The sequence below is a fragment of the Oenanthe melanoleuca genome, chromosome 25, assembly GCF_029582105.1.
Source record: "Oenanthe melanoleuca isolate GR-GAL-2019-014 chromosome 25, OMel1.0, whole genome shotgun sequence".
Taxonomy (NCBI): Eukaryota; Metazoa; Chordata; class Aves; order Passeriformes; family Muscicapidae; genus Oenanthe; species Oenanthe melanoleuca.
In genome coordinates this window covers 5,997,280-6,017,339 of record NC_079358.1, presented here as the reverse complement: position 1 = coordinate 6,017,339, position 20,060 = coordinate 5,997,280, and the positions used below count along the sequence as shown (strand labels likewise).

Genomic DNA, 20,060 nt, shown 5'->3' with positions numbered 1-20,060 from the left:
TTGGTCGCGCTTTGGGGGGGCGGGGTTTATGTAAATTAGGGGCGCTGATTGTGGCCGGCCTGGTTTGTGCTAATTAACAGCAGGCGGGGAGGGGCGGATGTAAATTAGGGTGGGGCTAATGATGGATGGGGCGTGGTTTATGCAAATGAGAGCCACAGGGTCAAAGCTGGGAATCGGGGGCTGGTTTGTGCTAATTAACAGAGAGTTTGTGCTAATTACCCATGGCTGGAGTGCCTTATGTTAATTAACGGCGTTCTGGGCGTGGTTTATGCTAATTAGAGGCACCAGGAGGGTTTTATGTTAATTAAAAGCGCTCTGGGCCTGGTTTATGCTCATTACAGATGCCGGGAGTCCTTTATGTTAATTAGCAGCGCTCTGGGAGTGGTTTATGCTCATTACAGGCACCGGGAGTGATTTATGTTAATTAAAAGCGCTCTGGGCGTGGTTTATGCTAATTCACAGTTACGTGGGCGTGGTTTGTGCTGTTAACAGCGCTGGGCGTGGTTACGTCACCGCGCAGCGCCCTGGGCGTGGTTTATGCAAATGAGGCTCCCTCGGGGGGGCCTGGCTGCGAGGCGCCAGCGCGGGGGCGTGTCTATTCTAATGCCTGTCCGGGGGCGCGGTTTATGCTAATGAATTCCTGGCCGCGCGTCGATCTGGGGGGGCGGCGGGGCCGCGGGGGGGTCCCGTTAAACCCCCCGGTGGCTCCCCGTGCCCTCCGCGTCCGCCCCCGGTGCGGCGCGGCCCCGCCGGAGAGCGGCGGAGAGGCGGCCGCGATCAGGCAGCGCCGCGAACCCCTAAGCGGCGGGGCCCGGCGGGGTCCTGGCGGCGGCGCCCGTGCGGGGGCGCCTGGGAGACCCCGCGCCGGGCGCCGCTCAGGCCTCACGGTGAGTCCGCCACAAAAAAAGCGGCGAATCGGCCCCAAATCGCGGCCCTGTCGCGACAGCGGCGGCGACAGCGCGGCCGCGCTGCTCCCCCCGCCGCCGGGATCCCCCCCCCGGCCCCGCCGCGCCCCCCCCGCCGCCGGGAACCCCCCCGGCCCCGCCGCGGCCCCTCCCCCCACCTCGGAACGGGGCCCGGGCTGAGGGGGGCGGGGGGGGAGGGGGCGCGGGGTGGGGCCTTCGGCCTCCTCCTCCTCCTCCTCCTCCTCCTCCTGCTGCTGCTCTTCCTCCTCCTTCTCCTGCTCCCGGTGCTGCCGCGGCTCTTCCTCATCTTCCTCTTCCTCCTCCTGCTCTTCCTGCTCTGCCCCATCTTCCTCATCTTCCTCTTCCTCCTGCTCTTCCTCCTCCTGCTCCTCTTCCTGCTCTGCCTCATCTTCCTCCTCTGCCTCCTCCTCCTTCTCCTGCTCCCGGTGCTGCCGCGGCTCTTCCTCATCTTCCTCTTCCTCCTCTTCCTCATCTTCCTCTTCTCTGCCTCCTCCTCCTCCTCCTCCTGCTGCTGCTGCTCTTCCTCCTCCTTCTCCTCTGCCTCTTCCTCATCTTCCTCTTCCCTTCATCTTCCTCCTGCTCTTCCTCCTGCTGCTCCTGGTGCTGCCGCGGCTCTTCCTCATCTGCCTCTTCCTCCTCTTCCTCATCTTCCTCCTGCTCCTCTTCCTGCTCTGCCTCATCTTCCTCTTCCTCCTCCTCCTCCTCCTCCTCCTGCTCCCGGTGCTGCTGCGGCTCTTCCTCCTCTTCCTCTTCCTCATCTTCCTCTCCTCTGCCTCTTCCTCCTGCTCGTCTTCCTCATCTTCCTCTTCTTCCTGCTCTTCCTCTTCCTCCTGCTCCTCTGCCTCATCTTCCTCTTCTCTGCCTCTTCCTCCTCCTGCTCTTCCTCTGCTCTTCCTCCTCTGCCTCATCTTCCTCTTCTCTTCCTCCTCCTCCTCCTCTTCTCTTCCTCAGCTCTCAGCCCCGGGCTGCTCCTGTGCCTTCCTCCTCCTCCTCCTCCTCTTTTCCTCTTCATCTTCCTCATCTTTGTTTCCTTCTCCTCTTCTCCCTCCTGTCCACCTTCCTCCTCCTCCTCATCCTCCGGGACTCGGCTCTGGAGCTGCCCCTGCTCTGTCCCGCCTTCCTCTTCTTCCTCTTCCTCCTCTTCCTCCTCTTCTCCATCTTCTTCCTCTTCTTCCTCTTCTCCATCTTCTTCCTCTTCCTCTTCCTCCTCTTCTCCTCTTGGTCTCCTCTTTCTCTTCCTGCTCTTCCTCCTCTTCTTCTTCTTCCTTCTCTTCATCTTCTACCTCTTTTCCTTTCTCCTCTTCCTCTTCTCTTCTTCCTCCTCTTGTTCTCCTCTTTCTCTTCCTTTTCTTCCTCTTCATCTTCCTCTTCCTCTTCTGCCTGTTTTTCTTCCTCCTCTTTTTTTTCTCCTCTTCTTCTTTTCTCTTCCTCCTCATCTTTTTCTTCTTCTTCCTGCTCTTATTCCTCTTCTCCTCCTCTTCCTCTTCTTCCTCCTCCTCCTTTTCTCCCTCTTTTCCTTCCTCCTCTTCCTCCCCTTCCCCTCCTCCTCCCCTCCCCCTCCGCCCAGCTCAGGTTTGGGATTTCGGGGCTCCCCTCCCCCCCTCTCCCAGGGCCCCTCCCCCATCCCCAAAATTCCCAAAAACTCCAAATAATCCCCAAAAAAACTCCCCCACCCCCCCCAGTCCCGGCTGGTTCGGTGTCCGAATAAACTGCGCTCGTGTGTCCCGAGCTCTCCCGTCTTCATTCTGCTCCCCGGGGCCTTCGGGGCATTTCGGGGAGTTTTGGGGATTTTTGGGGATTTCGGGAATTTTTGGGGAATTTTTGGGGATTTTTTGGGGATTTTTGTGGGGATTTTTTGGGAATTCTGGAGGAGGGGGAAGGGACTGGATGGATTTGGGGGGCTGGGGTTGAGTCGTGGAGTATCCTCGGAGTAAGAGCTGGGGAGGGGAGGCTGGGCCTGGAGTATCCCCTGAGTATCCCTGGAGTAACCCCTGAGTATTCCTGGAGTAACCTCAGAGTATCCCCGGAGTAACCTCAGAGTATTCCTGGAGTAACATCAGAGTATCCCTGGAGTGTCTCTGGAGTATCCCTTGAGTAACCTCTGAGTATCCCCAGAGTAACCTCTGAGTATTCCTGGAGTAACCTCAGAGTATCCCCGGAGTAACCTCAGAGTATTCCTGGAGTAACCTCAGAGTATCCCCGGAGTAACCTCAGAGTATTCCTGGAGTAACCTCAGAGTATCCCTGGAGTGTCTCTGGAGTATTCCTGGAGTAACCTCAGAGTATCCCCGGAGTAACCTCTGAGTATTCCTGGAGTAACCTCAGCGTATCCCTGGAGTAACCTCTGAGTATTCCTGGAGTAACCTCTGAGTATTCCTGGAGTAACATCAGAGTATCCCTGGAGTAACCGCTGAGTATTCCTGGAGTAACCTCAGCGTATCCCTGGAGTAACCTCTGAGTATTCCTGGAGGGTGGGGGTCCTGAGTTTAGTTTGTGCCGTGTGTAACCCCTGAGTAGGAGCTTGGGGATGGGATTCCAGCCTGGAGTAACCCCTGAGTATCCCCTGAGTATCCCCTGAGTATCTCTGGAACTGTCCCTGGAGTATGACTGTAATTTGTGCCGCGTGTAACCTCTGAGTAGCAGCTTGGGGATGGGATTTCTGCCTGGAGTAACCCTGGAGTAACCCTGGAGTGTGGGGGTCCTGAGCGGAGTTTGTGCCATGTGTAACCCCTGAGTAGAAGCTTGGGGCTGGATCTCCAGCCTGGAGTATCCCCTGAGTATCCCCTGAGTATCCCCTGAGTATCCCTGGAGTGTGGGGATCCTGAGTTTAGTTTGTGCCATGTGTAACCCCTGAGTAGGAGCTTGGGGATGGGATTTCTGCCTGGAGTAACCCCTGAGTAACTCTGGAGTATCCCCTGAGTAACTCTGGAGTATCCCCTAAGTATCCCCAGCATATCCCCTGAGTATCCCCTGAGTAACTCTGGAGTATCCCCTGAGTAACCCTGAAGTATCCCCGGAGTATCCCCTGAGTATCCCTGGTGTATCCCCTGAGTAACCCTGGAGTATTCCCTGAGTAACCCTGGAGTATCCGCTGAGTATCCCCTGAGGAACTCTGGAGTATCCCCTGAGTAACCCTGACGTATCCCCTGAGTATCCCTGGAGTATCCCCGAGTAACACTGGAGTATCCCCTGAGTATCCCTGGAGTATCCCCTGAGTAACCCTGCAGTATCCCCTGAGTAACCCTGGAGTATCCCCTGAGTATCCCTGGTGTATCCCCTGAGTAACACTGGCGTATCCCCTGAGTAAATCCGCTCTTTACTCCGCCCTTGCTCTGATCCCGCGGCTCAAACTGGGCCTGGGCGGATCCAAACTGGGAATGGGGAATTCTGAACTGGGAATGGGGAACTCCGAACTGGGAACGGGGAATTCTGAACTGGGAACGGGGAATTCCAAACTGGGATTGGGGAATTCTGAACTGGGAATGGGGAATTCCAAACTGGGATTGGGGAATTCTGAACTGGGAATGGGGAACTCCGAACTGGGAATGGAGAGCTCTGAACTGGGAATGGAGAATTCCAAACTGGGAATGGGGATTTCTGAACTGGGAATTGGGAAATTCTGAACTGGGAGCGGAAAATTCCAAACTGGGATTGGATTTTTCCAGACTGGGGATGGGGAATTCTGAACTGGGAATGGTTTTCCTTGGACTGGGAATTGTTCTTCTGAACTGGGAATGGAGAATTCCAAACTGGGAATGGGGAATTCCATGGGAATGGGGAATTCCAAACTGGGAATGGTGAACTCTGAACTGGTTTTTCTGAACTGGGAATGGGGAATTCCAAACTGGGAATGGGGAATTCCAAACTGGGAATTGTTTGTTCCAAACTGGGAATGGGGAATTCCAAACTGGGAATTGTTTGTTCCAAACTGGGAATTGTTTGTTCCAAACTGGGAATTCTTTGTTCCAAACTGGGAAATTTTTCCCCTTCCCTTGAAATCCCGTGGGAATCTCTGGGACCCGCCCGGCTCTGCTGGTGATAATCGATAACCAATAATCAGTAATCAATAACTGATAATCAATAATCAATAACTGATAATCAATAACCCATCAGTGCGCTGTTGATCCATTGGCAACTGATTGATCAGGTATTGATCAGATATCGATCAGGTATTGATCAGGCATTAATTAGGAATCGATTAGGTATTGATCAGATATTGATCAGGTACTAATTAGGAATTGATCAGGCATTAATTAGGAATTGATCAGGTATTGATCAGGGATTAATTAGGAATTGATCAGGCATTGATCAGATATTGGTCAGGTATTAATTAGGAATTGATCAGATACCGATCAGGTATTGATTAGGCATTATTGAGATATTGATCAGGTATTGATCAGGCATTGATCAGGTATTGATCAGACATTGATCAAGAATTGATCAGGCATTGATCAGATATTGGTCAGGCATTGATCAGGCATTGATCAGGTATTAATCAGGCATTGATCAGGTATTGATCAGTTATTGATCAGGCATTGATCAATGACCTCATTGACCAGCCCAGCAGGGAATCAGGAGCTGATCAATTAACAGGTGATTAATTGCTCTGTTTAATTAATTAATGATTGCACAGCTCCCCTCAATGATTGATCAATGGCTGATCAATAATCCATTCATGATCTGTGGGCTCGGCTATTGGCTCAGTTAATTAGATATTGATTGATTAAGGGGATGTTAATTAGTGATTAATAACAATTAATTGGCTGCCTTTGCTGTGTCATTAATCCCTTTATTGATTAATTGGGTGAATCAATCAATGGGATCTGATTGATTAGCTCAGGTATTGATCAGCATGGATTAATTGATCAGATCAATGAATGGGTTTGATGTCAGGCTGGCCAGCTGATTGTTTATTTCCTGATTAATTAATTAATTTATTAATTAATTAATTACAGGTGATCAATTAATCCAATGTGGGATCAATACCCGGAAATGGGGAAGGGGCCGAAATTCCCGGGAAATTCGGAATTTTGGGATCCTTTGGCTCCTTTTCCTTGGGAATTCCCAGAGAATTCCGGGAATTCTCCCTGGAGCTGGAATTCCCAAATTTCCCACAGAATTCCCAAATTTCCCAAAGAGAGAATTCCCAGAGAATTCCCAAATTTCCCAAAGAGAGAATTCCCAAATTTCCCAGAGAATTCCCAGAGAATTCCCAAATTTCCCAAAGAGAGAATTCCCAAATTTCCCACAGAATTCCCAGAGAATTCCCAAATTTCCCACAGAATTCCCAAATTTCCCAAAGAATTCCCAGAGAATTCCCAGAGAATTCCAAAATTTCCCAGAGAATTCCTGGGTTTTCCCTGGATTTGGGCTCTAGGATTTCCTTGGAATTTTGGGGAAATTTTGGGGGAATTTTGGGAATTCCAGAAAAAATCCCTGGGAAAAATCGGGATGGGAAATTCCAGGAGAAATCCAGATTGGATTTCCCAAAAAATCCCCAAAAATCCCAAAAAAATCCCCAAAAAATCCCAAAAAAATCCCCAAAAATCCCGGGAATCCAGGAGTGAATTTGAGGATAAATCCTGAATTTCCCTTCAGGTTTTTTTTTGGGATAAATCCCAAATTTCCCTGAGGATTTTTTTTTTTTTTATAAATCCCAAATTTCCCTCGAGGTTTTTTTTTGGGATGAATCCATTCCCTGAGGAATTTCGGGATCGAATCTTTCCCTAATTTTGAATTCCTGGAATCCATTCCTGGTGGAATCCCCTCCCCCCCCCTCCATTTTTCCCATTTTCCCTCCACAAAAACGAGAATTTTGGGGCTCAAAACTCGGGAAAAGGGCCCCAAATTCCCGGGATTTTCGGGAATTTTCCGGAATTTTTGGGAATTTTCCGGAATTTTCCGGAATTTTCCCTGGAAAGTGACGCTGGCTCTCGTTGCAGGTGACATGGATGATGAGGACGGGCGGTGCCTGTTAGATGTGATCTGGTGAGTCCAGAATTCCCAAATTTCCCAAATTTCCTGGCCTGGAAAAGCAGAAATGGTCCCAAAAAAAAAATTGGGAATTGTCCTGGGAATGGTACCCCCGAAAAATTGGGAAGTTTTTGTGGAAATGGTCCCAAAATAAAGGGTGGGAATGGCTCAAAAAATGGGGAAATAGCCCCAAAAATGGGTGGGAATGGTCCCAAAAAATGGGAATTATCCTGGGAATGACCCCAAAAAAAATTGGGAAGTTTCATGGAAATGGTCCCAAAAAAAAGGGAATTATCCTGGAAATGGGTCCCAAAAAAATGGGGCCAGAATTGGCAGTGCCAGGATTTCCTGGAATTCCCAGAATTCCACATGGGAAGCGCCAGGATATCCCAGAATTCCCAAAATTCCCGAAATTCCCCCCAAAAATTGGGAAGTTTTCGTGGAAATGGCCCCAAAAAAAAGGCTGGGAATGGTCCCAAAAAAAAAGGGAATTATCCTGGAAATGGGTCCCAAAAATTGGGAATTATCCTGGAAATGGCCCCTGAAAAAAATGGGAATTTTCCTGGAAATAGTCCCAAAAAAAGGGTGGGAATGGTCCCAAAAAAATGGGAATTTTCCTGGATTTGCCCCCCATCCAAAAAATGGGAATTTTCCTGGAAATGGCCCCAAAAAATTGGGAATTGACCCGGAAATGGCCCCAAAAAACTGGGAATTGGCAGTGCCAGGTTATCCTGGAATTCCCAGAATTCCCCAAATTCCCAGAATTCCCGGAATTCCCGGAATTCCCGGAATTCTCTCTCCCCGCAGCGACCCGCAGGCGCTGAACGATTTCCTCCATGGATCCGAGAAGGTGAGCGGCCCCCGTCCCAAATTCAGTCCCAAATTCATTCCCAAATTTCCAAAATTTCCCTGCAATTCCCATTTTCCTCCTCTCTCCATCCTCATCCCCCACCTGGAATTTTTCCAGGAATTTTTTTCTCCACCTCATCCTCCCTTTTTCCCTTTTTTCCCCATTTTTTCCCCCATTTTTTCCCCATTTTTCCCCCATTTTCCCCATTTTTTCCCCTTTTTTCCCCCATTTTTCCCCATTTTTTCCCCATTTTTCCCCATTTTTTTCCCCATTTCCCCCATTTTTTTACCCTTGTTTCCTATTTTTTGCCATCATTTCAGTTTTATCCTTTTTTTCCCATATTTTCCAATTTTTTCCCCATTTTCCCCCATTTTTTCCCCATTATTTCCCCATTTCTTCTCCATTTCCCCCATTTTTTTCTCCATTTTCCCCCAGTTTTTCCCAAATTTTTTCCATTTCCCCCCCCATTTTTTACCATTGTTTCTCATTTTTTTGCCATCATTTCAATTTTTTTCTTTTCTTCCCATTTTTTCCATTTTTTCCCCAATTCCCATTTCCTCCATTTTTTCCTCCCATTTTCCTCCATCCTCACTCCCCCCAAAATTCGCCAAATTTCCCAAAATTCCCCAAATTCCCATTAAGCCAAATATTTTTTATTTTTTAAATTATTTTTTCTCATTTTCCCAATTTTTTCCCCTTTTTTTCCCATTTTCCCCCATCCTCACTCACCCCCAAAATTCCCCAAATTTCCCAAAATTCCCCGAATTCCCATTAAGCCAAATATTTTTTATCATTTTTATTATTTTTATTTTTTTCTCATTTTCCCAATTTTTTCCCCTTTTTTCCCATTTTCCCCCCATCCTCACCCCCAAAATTCCCCAAATTCCCCAAAATTCCCCAAATTCCCGTTAAGCCCAATATTTTTTATTCCATTTTCCCCCCGTATTTTCTCATTTCCCCAATTTTTTTCCCATTTTCCCCCATCCAAAAAATTCCCAAAAATTCCCCAAATTCCCCAAATTCCCCGAAATTCCCCAAATCCATCCCACATTTCCGTGGCAGATTGACAGTGACGATCTCCTGGAGCACTCGGGCGACGCCGCCAGCGCCTTCTTCGAGGGGGCCGGGGTAGGTACCCCCCAAAATTCCCCAAAAATTTCCCAAATTTTGGGGGAATTCCGTCGTTTTTCCCATGGCTGCAGGAAGAGGGGAAAATTCCCGGGAAAATCCCTCAGGATTGGGTTCTGTTGGGTTCTGTTGGGTTCTGTTGGGTCCCATTTGGTTCCATTGGGTTCCGTTGGGTTCCGTTGGGTTCCGTTGGGTTTCATTGGGTTCTGTTGGGTTCTGTTGGGTCCCATTTGGTTCCATTGGGTTCCATTGGGTTCTGTTGGGTTCTGTTGGGTTCCATTTGGTTCCGTTGGGTCCCATTTGGTTCCATTGGGTTCTGTTGGGTTCTGTTGGGTTCTGTTGGGTTCTGTTGGGTTCTGTTGGGTTCAGTTGAGTTGGGTTGGGTTCTGTTGGGTTCCATTGGGTTCTGTTGGGTTCCGTTGGGTTCTGTTTGGTCTCATTGGGTTCCGTTGGGTCCCATTGGGTTCTGTTGGATCCCATTTGGTCCCATTGGGTTCCATTGGGTTCCGTTGGGCTCTGTTGGGTCCCATTGGGTTCTGTTGGATCCCATTTGGTCCCATTGGGTTCCGTTGGGCTCTGTTGGGTTCCATTGGGTTCTGTTGGGTCCCGTTGGGTTCTGTTGGATCCCATTTGGTTCCGTGGGTTCTGTTGGGTTCCATTGGGTTCCGTTGGGTTCTGTTGGGTTCTGTTGGGTTCCATTTGGTTCTCTTGGGTTCTGTTGGGTTCAGTTTGGTCTCATTGGGTTCCGTTGGGTCCCATTGGGTGGTTCTGTTGGATCCCATTTGGTCCCGTTGGGTTCTGTTGGATCCCATTTGGTTCTGTTGGGTTCCATTGGGTTCCATTGGGTTCCATTGGGTTCTGTTGGGTTCTGTTTGGTCCCATTGGGTTCCATCGGGTTCTGTTGGGTTCTGTTGGGTTCTGTTAGATCCCATTTGGTTCCATTGGGTTCTGTTGGGTCCTGTTGGGTTCCATTGGGTCCCATCGGGTTCTGTTGGGTTCCATTGGGTTCCATTGAGTCCCGTTGGGTTCTGTTGGGTTCCATTTGGTTCTCTTGGGTTCTGTTGGGTTCAGTTTGGTCTCACTGGGTTCCGTTGGGTCCCATTGGGTCTCGTTGAGTTTGTTGAGTTTTATTGGGTTCTTTCCGGTTCCGTTGGGTTTCGTTGGGTTATGGTGGGTCCCACTGAGTTCTGTTGGGTCCTGTTGGATCCCAATTGGTTCTGTTGGGTTCCAATGGGTTCTGTTGGGTTGTGTTGGGTTCTATCGGGTCCCGTTGGGTTCTTTTCGGTTCTATTGGGTTTTGTTGAGCTCTATTGGGTTCCATTGGATCCCATTTGGTTCGATTGGGTTCCATTGGGTTCCGTTGGGTTCTGTTGAGCTCTGTTGGGTTCCATTGGGTCCCATTGAGTTCTGTTGGGTCCCATTGAGTTCTGTTGGGTCCCATTGGGTTCCGTTGGCTTCCATTGGGTTCCGTTGGCTTCCATTGGGTTCTGTTGAGCTCTATTGGGTTCTGTCGGGTCCCGTTGGGTTCTGTTGGATCTCATTGGATTCCATTTAATTCCATAGGGTTCCATTGGATCCCATTTAGTTCGATTGGGTTCCATTGGGTTCTGTTTGGTTCCATTGGGTTCCATTGGGTTCCATTGGGTTCCATTGGGTTCCGTTGGGTGCCATTGGGTTCCATTGGGCTCCCATTGGGTTCTGTTGGGTCCCGTTGGGTTCTTTTGGGTTCTGTTGGGTCTCTTTGGGTTCTGTTGGGTCCTGTTGGGTTCCATTGGGTTCCGTTGAGCTCTATTGGGTCTTGTTGGGTCCCATTGGGTTCTGTTGGATCCCATTGGATCTCATTCCATTGGGTTCCATTGGGTTCCGTTGAGGTCTATTGGGTTGTGTTGGGTCCTGGTGGGTTCTGTTGGATCCCATTGGGTTTTGTTGGGTCCCACTGGGTTCTGTTGGATCCCATTGGATCTCATTTCATTCCATTGGGTTCCACTGGGCTCCATTGGGTTCTGTTGGGTCTCATTGGGTTCTGTTGGGTTCCGTTGGGTCCCATTGAGCTCCATTATGTTCCATTGAGTCCCATTGGATTCCGTTGAGTTCTGTTTGGCTCATTTGGGCTTCTTTGGGTCCCATTGAGCTCCATTGGGTCCCATTGGTTCTCCATTAAGTTCGACTGGGTTCCATTGAGCTCCATTGGGATCTGTTAGATTTTGTTGGGTTCTGCTGGGTTCCATTGACTCCCACTGGTCTCCATTGAGCTGCGATGGTTTTCATTGGGTTCTGTTTGGTTCCATTGAGCTCTGTTGGGTTCCATCGGGTTCTGTTGGGTTCCATTGGGTTCTGTTTGGTTCTGTTGGTTTCCATTGGGTTCTGTTGGGTTCTGTCGGGTTCCATTGGCTTCTGTTGGGTTCCGTTGGGTTCCATTGGGTTCTGTTGGGATCCATTGGGTCCCGTTGGGTTCTTTTGGGTCTCATTGGGTTCCATTGGCTTCTATTGGGTTCCATTGGGTTCTGTTGGGTCTCATTGGGTTCCATTGGGTTCCATTGGGTTCTGTTGGGTCCCATTTGGTTCCATTGGGTTCTGTTGGGTTCTGTTGGGTTCTATTGGGTTCTCTTTGGCTCATTTGGGCTCCTTTGGGTCCCATTGAGCTCCGTTGGTTCCATTGGGTCCCTTTGGGTTCCAGTGGTTTCCATTGGGTTCCATTGCGTTCTGTTGAGCTCTGTTGGGTTCTGTTGGGTTCTGTTATGTTCCATTGTGCTCTGTTGGGTTCCATTGGGTTCCATTGGACTCCATTGGGCTCAATTGGTTTCCATTGGGTTCCATTGGGTTCTTTTGGGTTCCATGGGACTCCATTTGGTTCAGTTGGTTTTCATTGGGTTCTCTTGGGTCTCATTGGGTTCCATTGGGTTCCACTGGGTTCCATTGGGTTCTGTTGGGTTACATTGGGCCTCATTGGGTTCTCTTGGGTCTCATTGGGTTCCATTGGGTTCCATTGGGTTCTGTTGGGTTACGTGGGGCCTCATTGGGTTCTCTTGGGTTCCATTTGGTTTCATTGGGTTCTGTTGGGTTCCATTGAGCTCTGTTGGGTTCCATTGGGTTTAATTGGACTCCATTGGGTTCTGTTGGGTTCTCTTGGTCCATTGGGTTCTCTTGGATTCTGTTGGGTTCCATTGCTTTCTCTTGGGTTCCGTTGGGTTCCTTTGGGTTCTCTTGGGTTCTGTTGGGTTATGTTGGGTTCCCTTGTGTTCTGTTGGGTTCTCTTGGGTTCCATTTGGTTTCATTGGGTTCCATTTGGTTTCATTGGGTTCCATTGGGTTCTGTTGGAATCCGTTGGGTCCCATTGGATTCTGTTGGGTTCCATTGGGTTCCATTGGGTTCAGTTGGTTTTCATTGGGTTCTCTTGGGTCTCATTGGGTTCTCTTGGGTTCTCTTGGGTTCTCTTGGTTTCTCCATCGCTCTCCACCGTTCTCCGCTCTCTCCCCAAACCCCTCCACACCCCTCCTCCCCCTCACCTAACCCCACCCCCACCCCCTCATCCCCCCCCGCAGCTCCACGGGCAGGAAACCACGGGCGGCAACCCCCTGAGCGCCGAGCCGAGCCAGCCCGCGGCCAGCGTGGACCTGGACTTCCTGGAGGATGACATCCTGGGCTCGCCGGGCCCCGGCGCCGGCGCGGGCGCCGAGCAGCCGTGCGACATCCTCCAGCAGAGCCTGCAGGAGGCCAACATCACCGAGCAGACCCTGGAGGCCGAGGCCGAGCTGGACCTGGGCTCCTTCCAGCTGCCGGCGCTGCAGCCGGTGGTGCAGGCGGCCGACGGCACGCCCCAGATCTTCTCTGGCGGCGCCGACCTGCTGGGCCTGCAGCCCCCGGCCGTGCTGGCGCCGCAGGCGCTGGTGCAGCCGCCGGACGTGGTCAACAAAGCCATCAGCGTGCAGCCCTTCCTGCAGCAGGTGGGGCTGGGCAACGTCACCATCCAGCCCTTGCCGAACTTGCCCGGCTTGCCCAACGGCAGCCCCGGCGGCGCCCTGGGCTTGGGGCCCATCCAGGTGGTGGGGCAGCAGGTGATGGCCATCAACCAGCCGGCCGCGCCGCAGCTGCTGGCCAAGCCGGCGCCGGTGGCGGCCGTGGGCGGCTACATCGCGCAGCCCGAGGCGGCGGCGGCGGCGGCGCAGGGCGCGGGGCTGGTGATCCAGAAGAGCCTCCCCGCCGTGGCCACCACCACGCTCAACGGCAGCTCTGTGTTCGGCGGCGTCTCGGCGGCGTCGGCGCAGCCGCTCACCGTCACCTCCGGCCTGGGCGGCTCCTTGGTGCCGGCGCCCAACGTCATCATCCACCGCACGCCCACGCCCATCCAGCCCAAGCCCGCCGGCGTGCTGCAGCAGAAGCTTTACCAGATCACGCCCAAGCCCTTCGCCCCCGGCGGCGCCCTGGCGCTGCCCGGCGAAGCCCCGGCCAAGACTCAGCAGAACTTGACGTTCATGGCCGGCAAAGCCGCGCCCAACGTGGTGCTCCAGAGCTTCCCCCCCAACGTCTTCAAGCCGCCGCCGCCGCAGCCGCCGGCGCTGGGCAAGTCCATGAGCGTGCACGTGCTCAACCAGGGCGGCTCCATCGTCATCCCGGCGCAGCCCTTCCAAGGCCAGAACCAGTTCCTGCTGCCGGGGCAGCTGGCGGGCGCCTCGGCCGTGCCGCTGCCGCAGCCGCTGTCGGCGCTGCCGGCCAACGTGGGCGGCCAGCTGCTGCCGGGCGCCGGCCAGACCCACATCATCGCCGGGCAGGGCGCCGGCGCGCAGCTCCTGGCCAACCCGGCGCTGCCGGCGCAGCTGCTCAACCAGAACCTGGCGGGGCAGCTCAACCTGGGCCCGGTGCTGGCGTCGCCGGGCGCGGCGGGCACGGCTCACATCCTGTCGGCGGCGCCCATCCAGCTGCAGCCGGGCCAGGTGGCGCCGCCGGCGCTCTTCCAGATGCCGGTGTCGCTGGCCGGGCCCTTGCCCAGCCCCGGCTCGGCCGCGGCGGCGCCGGCGGCGCCCACGGTGATCCAGGGCGTGACGCTGGCCAGCCCGGTGGCCATGCTCAACGCCGGCGGCGACGGGCTGGGCGCCGCCGTCAGCATCCAGGCGGCCGCGGGGAGTCCCGGCGCCGGCGCCGAGCCGGGTCCCGGTGCCGCCGCGGCAGCGCCGGCCATGGGGGCGGGGAGCGCCCAGCCCAGCCCCGGCATCGCCGCCAGCCCCGAGAAAATCCTGCTGGGAACGGCGGCGGCGGCGCCGGGGCTGGGCCAGGAGCCGGTGCCGATGTTCCTGCAGCAGGTGAGCGGCGGGGGCAGCCGGGAATTTGGGGGAATTTGGGGGGTTTTGGGGGGTTTTGGGGGGTTGGGAGGGAATTTGGGGGATTGGGAGGGAATTTGGGGGAATTTGAGGGATTTTGGGGGATTTTGGGGGGTTGGGAGGGAATTTGGGGGTTTGGGGGTTAATGGGATTTGGGGGTTGTCAGGATTTGGGAATTCCTGGGATTTGGGGATTCCCAGGATTTGGGGATTCCTGGGATTTGGGGGTTCCCAGGGTTTGGGAATTCTTGGGATTTGGGAATTCCTGGGATTTGGGAATTCCTGGGATTTGGGGGTTCTGGGATTTGGGAGTTCCCAAAATTTGGGGATTCCCGTGGTTTTGGGGTTTGAGAATTCCCAGGATTTGGGTGTTAGTGGGATTTGGGGATTCCCGGGATTTGGGGAATTCTCAGGATTTGGGAATTCCTGGGATTTGGGGGTTCTGGGATTTTTGGGGATTGCCAGGATTTGGGAGTTCCCAAAATTTGGGGATCCCTGCGGTTCTGGGGTTTGAGAATTCCCAGGATTTGGGGAATTCCCAGGATTTGGGGGTTAATGGGATTTGGGGAATTCCCAGGATTTGGGGGTTAATGGGATTTGGGGGTTCTGGGATTTGGGAGTTCCCAAAATTTGGGGATTCTTGCGGTTCTGGGATTTGAGAATTCCCAGGATTTGGGTGTTAATGGGATTTGGGGATTCCCGGGATTTGGGGATTCCCAGGATTTGGGGAATTCTCAGGATTTGGGAATTCCTGGGATTTGGAGGTTCTGGGATTTGGGGATCCCCAGGATTTGAGAGTTCCCAAAATTGGGGGATTCTTGCGGTTCTGGGATTTGAGAATTCCCAGGATTTGGGAATTCCCAGGATTTGGGAATTCCCAGGATTTGGGGATTCCCTGGAGTTGGGATTTTTCAGGATTTGGGGATTTGGGAAATCTGGGATCCAAGGGTGGAAAATGAGGATCCAGCAGTAAAAATGTCGGATCCAGGAGTGGAGATCTGGGATTTGGGAGGGGAAATTTGGGATTTGAGAATAAAAATTTGGGATACGGGAGTGGAAATTTGGGATTTGGGAGTGGAAATTTGGGATCTGAGAGTAGAAATTTGGGATCTGAGAGTGAAGATTTGGGATCCAAGAGTGAAAATTTGGGATTTGGGAGTGGGAATTTGGGATTTGGGAGTGGAAATTCGGGTTTTGAGAGGGGAAATTTGGGATTTGGGAATGGAAATTTGGGATTTGAGAATGAAAATTTGGGATTTGAGAGCGGAAATTTGGGATCCAGGAGTGGAAATCTGGGATTTGGATGTGGAAATTTTGGAATGGAAATTTGGGATCGGATCCCCCCCCCAAATCCTCCCGGATCTCCCGGAATTCCTCCCCCCACGGCTCCAATCTGAGCCTTTCCCAAATCCCAGATCCCAAATTCCAGATCCCAAATTTCAGATCCCAAATCCCAAATTCTGGCCCCAAATCCCAAATCCCAGCCCCGTGCTCCTGCTCCTCGCTTGCCGCTCTCTAACCCCGGCCCCGCTGCTGCTGCTGCTCTGCTGCGCCCCCAAAATCCCCCAAATTCGCCCCAAAATCCCCCAAATTCTCCCCAAAATCCAGGAATTCGGGAATGGGGGGGAGGGGAGGGGCGGGCCCATCCGAAATCATCCCCGGAATGGGGAAAAAAAAACAGGATTTGGGAATTTTTGGGGTGAGAAAAGAGGGGAAATGATTTTTCTGGGGTCGATCGGAGCCGATTTGGGGATTTCCAAAAATTGATAAAATGCCCCAAAAATGGTCCCAAAAAATGGGATTGGGGAGGGAATTCCTGGGATTGTTCCCGGGATTTTTTCAGGGATTTTCTGAAGATTTTTCTGGGATTTTCCCAGAATTTTATTGGGATTTTCTGGGATTTAGCTGGAATTTTCCTCGGATTTTGTGGGGATTTTCCTGAGATTTTCCCAAAATTTTCTTGGAATTTTCCTGAGATTTTCCCAGAATTTTATTGGGATTTTCTGGGGATTTTCCCAGAATTTTCTGGTATTTTCCCAGAATTTTCTCAGGAATTTCCTGGAATTTTGCTCGGATTTTCCTGGGATTTTCCCAAAATTTTCTTTGAATTTTCCTGAGATTTTCCCAGAATTTTCTTGAAATTTTCTTGGGAGTTTGGAATTTTTGGAATCTGGATTTTGGATTTTGGACTCGAGATTTTGGATTTTTGAATTGGGATTTTGGATTTTGGAGTTGGGAATTTTGGATTTTGCGATTTCAGATTTTGGGATGGGGATTTGGAATTGAGATTTTGGATTTTTTTTTTTTTTTTTATTTTGGAATCGGAATTTTGGATTTTGGAATGAGGATTTTGGATTTTGGAATGAGGATTTTGGATTTGAGACTCAAGATTTTGGATTTTTGAATTGGGATTTTGGATTTTGGAATGAGGATTTCGGACTTTAGACTCCAGTTTTGGGTTTTAGAATGGGAATTTCGGGATGGGGATTTCAGAATTCAGATTTTGGTATCAAGATCTTTGGATTTCAGAGTCGAGTTTTTTTTATATTGGAATCGAGATTTTGGATTTTGGGGTTGGGATTTTTGAACGAGGATTTTGGATTTTGGACTCGAGTTTTTGGATTTTTGGAGTTGGGATTTTGGATTTTGGAATGAGGATTTTGGACTTTAGTCTTCAATTTTTGGGTTTTTGACTGGGAATTTTGGGATGGGGATTTCAGATTTTGGGACGGGGATTTTGGAATTCGGATTTTGGTATCAAGATTTCGGATTTCAGAGTCGAGTTTTTGGATTTTTGGAATTGGGAATTTTGGCTTTCGGAGTCCAGATCTTGGAACGGGGATTTCGGATTTTGGAGTCGAGATTTTGGATTTTTGAATTGGGATTTCGGATTTTGGGGTTGGGAATTTTGGAACTGGCGTTTCAGATTTTTGGGACGGGGATTTTTGATTTTGGGATGGGGATTTGGCATCGAGATTTTGGAATTTTTGAGTCGAGATTTTGGGTTTTTTTTGAATTGGGATTTTGCTTTTTGGAATGGGAATTTCGGGACGGGGATTCCGGATTTCGGGACGGGGATTCCGGATTTCGGGACGGGGATTTTTGGGGGTGGTCCCCGCCGCTCTCCCCTCCCCCAATTCTCCGCTCTCCCCGCCCCTCCCCCGCACTAACCGAGCTCTCTCCTCTCCTTCTGTTGCAGCCGAAGCTCCCGGGAACCTCCCCGGGGGACCCCCCGCCCCAAATCCCCCCCCAGCTCCCCCAAATCTCCCAAATCCCCCCGATCCCGCCCCGCCCCCCCTCCCAGCCCCAGCCCCTGCCCCGCCCCCCCTCCCAGCCCCATTCCCGCCCCCCCTCCCAGCCCCGCCCCCCCTCCGAGCCCCCTCCCCCCATTTTCGGGGTCCCCCCGGCGCCGTTCCCGGAGCCCCCCCGCGATTCCCCCTCCCCCCATTCCCAATCCCAGCATTTCCAGCTGCTCAAAGCCCCTCCCCCCCCCCCCGGAGCACCCCCGGAGCTTCGCCCCTCCCCCGCTGCTGCCGGCGCCGCCTTTGGGGAATTTGGGGACCCTGGGGCCTTTCCAGGCCCTGCCCGGCCCCAAGGCCGGCCCCGAGCGCTTCCAGCAGGTAAAAAACACCAAAAAGTGTCAAAAAAGTTATATAAAATATCCTAAAATTTATCAGAATTATCACACAAATTATCACAAAAATTATATCAAATAATGTAAATATTATCAGAAAAATTATCACATAAATTACCCCAAACATCCCAGCCCCGAGCGCTTCCAGCAGGTAAAACTCACCAGAAAGTGTCAAAAAAGTTATATAAAATATCCTAAAATTTATCAGAATTATCACAAAAATTATATCAAAAATTATATCAAATAATGTAAATATTATCACATAAATTACCCCAAACATCCCAGCCCCGAGCGCTTCCAGCAGGTAAAAACCACCAGAAAATGTCAAAAAAGTTATATAAAATATCCTAAAATTTATCTGAAATATCCCAAAAATTATATCAAAAATTATATCAAATAATGTAAATGCTATCACAAAAATTATCACAAAAATTATCACAAAAATTATCATAAAAATTATCACAAAAATTATCATAAAAAATTATCATAAAAATTACCCCAAACATCCCGGCCCCGAGTGCTTCCAGCAGGTAAAAAACACCAAAAAGTGTCAAAAAAGTTATATAAAATATCCTAAAATTTATCTGAAATATCCCAAAAATTATATCAAAAATTATATCAAATAATGTAAATATTATCACAAAAATTATCACATAAATTACCCCAAACATCCCGGCCCCGAGCGCTTCCAGCAGGTAAAAACCACCAGAAAATGTCAAAAAAGTTACATAAAATATCCCAAAATTTATCTGAAATATCCCAAAAATTACCTCAAAAATTATATCAAATAATGTAAATATTATCACAAAAATTATCACATAAATTACCCCAAAGATCCCGGCCCCGAGCGCTTCCAGCAGGTAAAAACCACCAAAAAGTGTCAAAAAAGTTACATAAAATATCCTAAAATTTATCAGAATTATCACAAAAATTATCACAAAAATTATATCAAATAATGTAAATATTATCACAAAAATTACCACAAATATCCCGGCCCCGAGTGCTTCCAGCAGGTAAAAACCACCAGAAAATGCCAAAAAAGTTATATAAAATATCCAAAAATTATATCAAAAATTATATCAAATAATGTAAATATTATCACAAAAATTATCACATAAATTACCCCAAACATCCCGGCCCCGAGCGCTTCCAGCAGGTAAAAACCACCAGAAAATGCCAAAAAAGTTATATAAAATATCCTAAAATTTATCAGAATTATCACAAAAATTATATCAAAAATTATAATAAAAAAGTATCATAAAAATTACCCCAAAGATCCCGGCCCCGAGTGCTTCCAGCAGGTAGAAAACACTAAAAAATGTCAAAAAAGTTATATAAAATATCCTAAAATTTATCAGAATTATCACAAAAATTATCACAAAAATTATATTAAATAATGTAAAAATTATCCCAAATAATATCCCAAATATCTTGGCACCGAGCGCTTCCAGCAGGTAATAACCACCAGAAAATGTCATAAAATTTATCAGAATTATCCCAAAAATTTATCTGAAATACCCCAAAAATTATCACAAAAATTATATCAAATAATGTAAATATTATCACAAAAATTATCACATAAATTACCCCAAACATCCCGGCCCCGAGCGCTTCCAGCAGGTAAAAAACACCAGAAAATGTCATAAAATTTATCAGAATTATCCCAAAAATTTATCTGAAATATCCCAAAAATTATCACAAAAATTATATTAAATAATGTAAATATTTTCGCAAAAATTATCACATAAATTACCCCAAAGATCCCAGCCCCGAGCGCTTCCAGCAGGTAAAACTCACCAGAAAATGTCAAAAAATTTATCAGAATTATCCCAAAAATTTATCTGAAATATCCCAAAAATTATCACAAAAATTATATTAAATATTGTAAAAATTATCCCAAATAATATCCCAAATATCCTGGCACCGAGTGCTTCCAGCAGGTAAAACTCACCAGAAAGTGTCAAAAAAGTTATATAAAATATCCTAAAATTTATCAGAATTATCCCAAAAATTATCAGAAAAATTATCACAAAAATGATCAAAAAAATTGTAAAAATTATCACAAAAAATATCACAAAAATTATCACATAAATTACCCCAAAGATCCCGGCCCCGAGCGCTTCCAGCAGGTAAAAACCACCAGAAAGTGTCAAAAAAGTTACATAAAATATCCTAAAATTTATCTGAATTATCACAAAAATTATCAAAAAAATTATATTAAATAATGTAAATATTA

General features: G+C 49.3%; 1 protein-coding gene across 1 annotated transcript in view; it reads left to right on the top strand.

Annotated features, from left to right (window-relative positions):
* The first annotated feature begins 233 nt into the window (after positions 1-233).
* Positions 234-20,060, top strand: part of BICRA (BRD4 interacting chromatin remodeling complex associated protein) — a 36,596-nt gene continuing 16,769 nt past the window's right edge. The window contains exons 1-5 of the mRNA XM_056510854.1: positions 234-887; positions 6,868-6,913; positions 7,706-7,748; positions 8,811-8,876; positions 12,419-14,173. Coding sequence (XP_056366829.1) covers positions 6,873-6,913; positions 7,706-7,748; positions 8,811-8,876; positions 12,419-14,173 — 1,905 coding nt within the window. The 5' untranslated portion in view covers positions 234-887; positions 6,868-6,872. The remainder of the gene's footprint in view (positions 888-6,867; positions 6,914-7,705; positions 7,749-8,810; positions 8,877-12,418; positions 14,174-20,060) is intronic.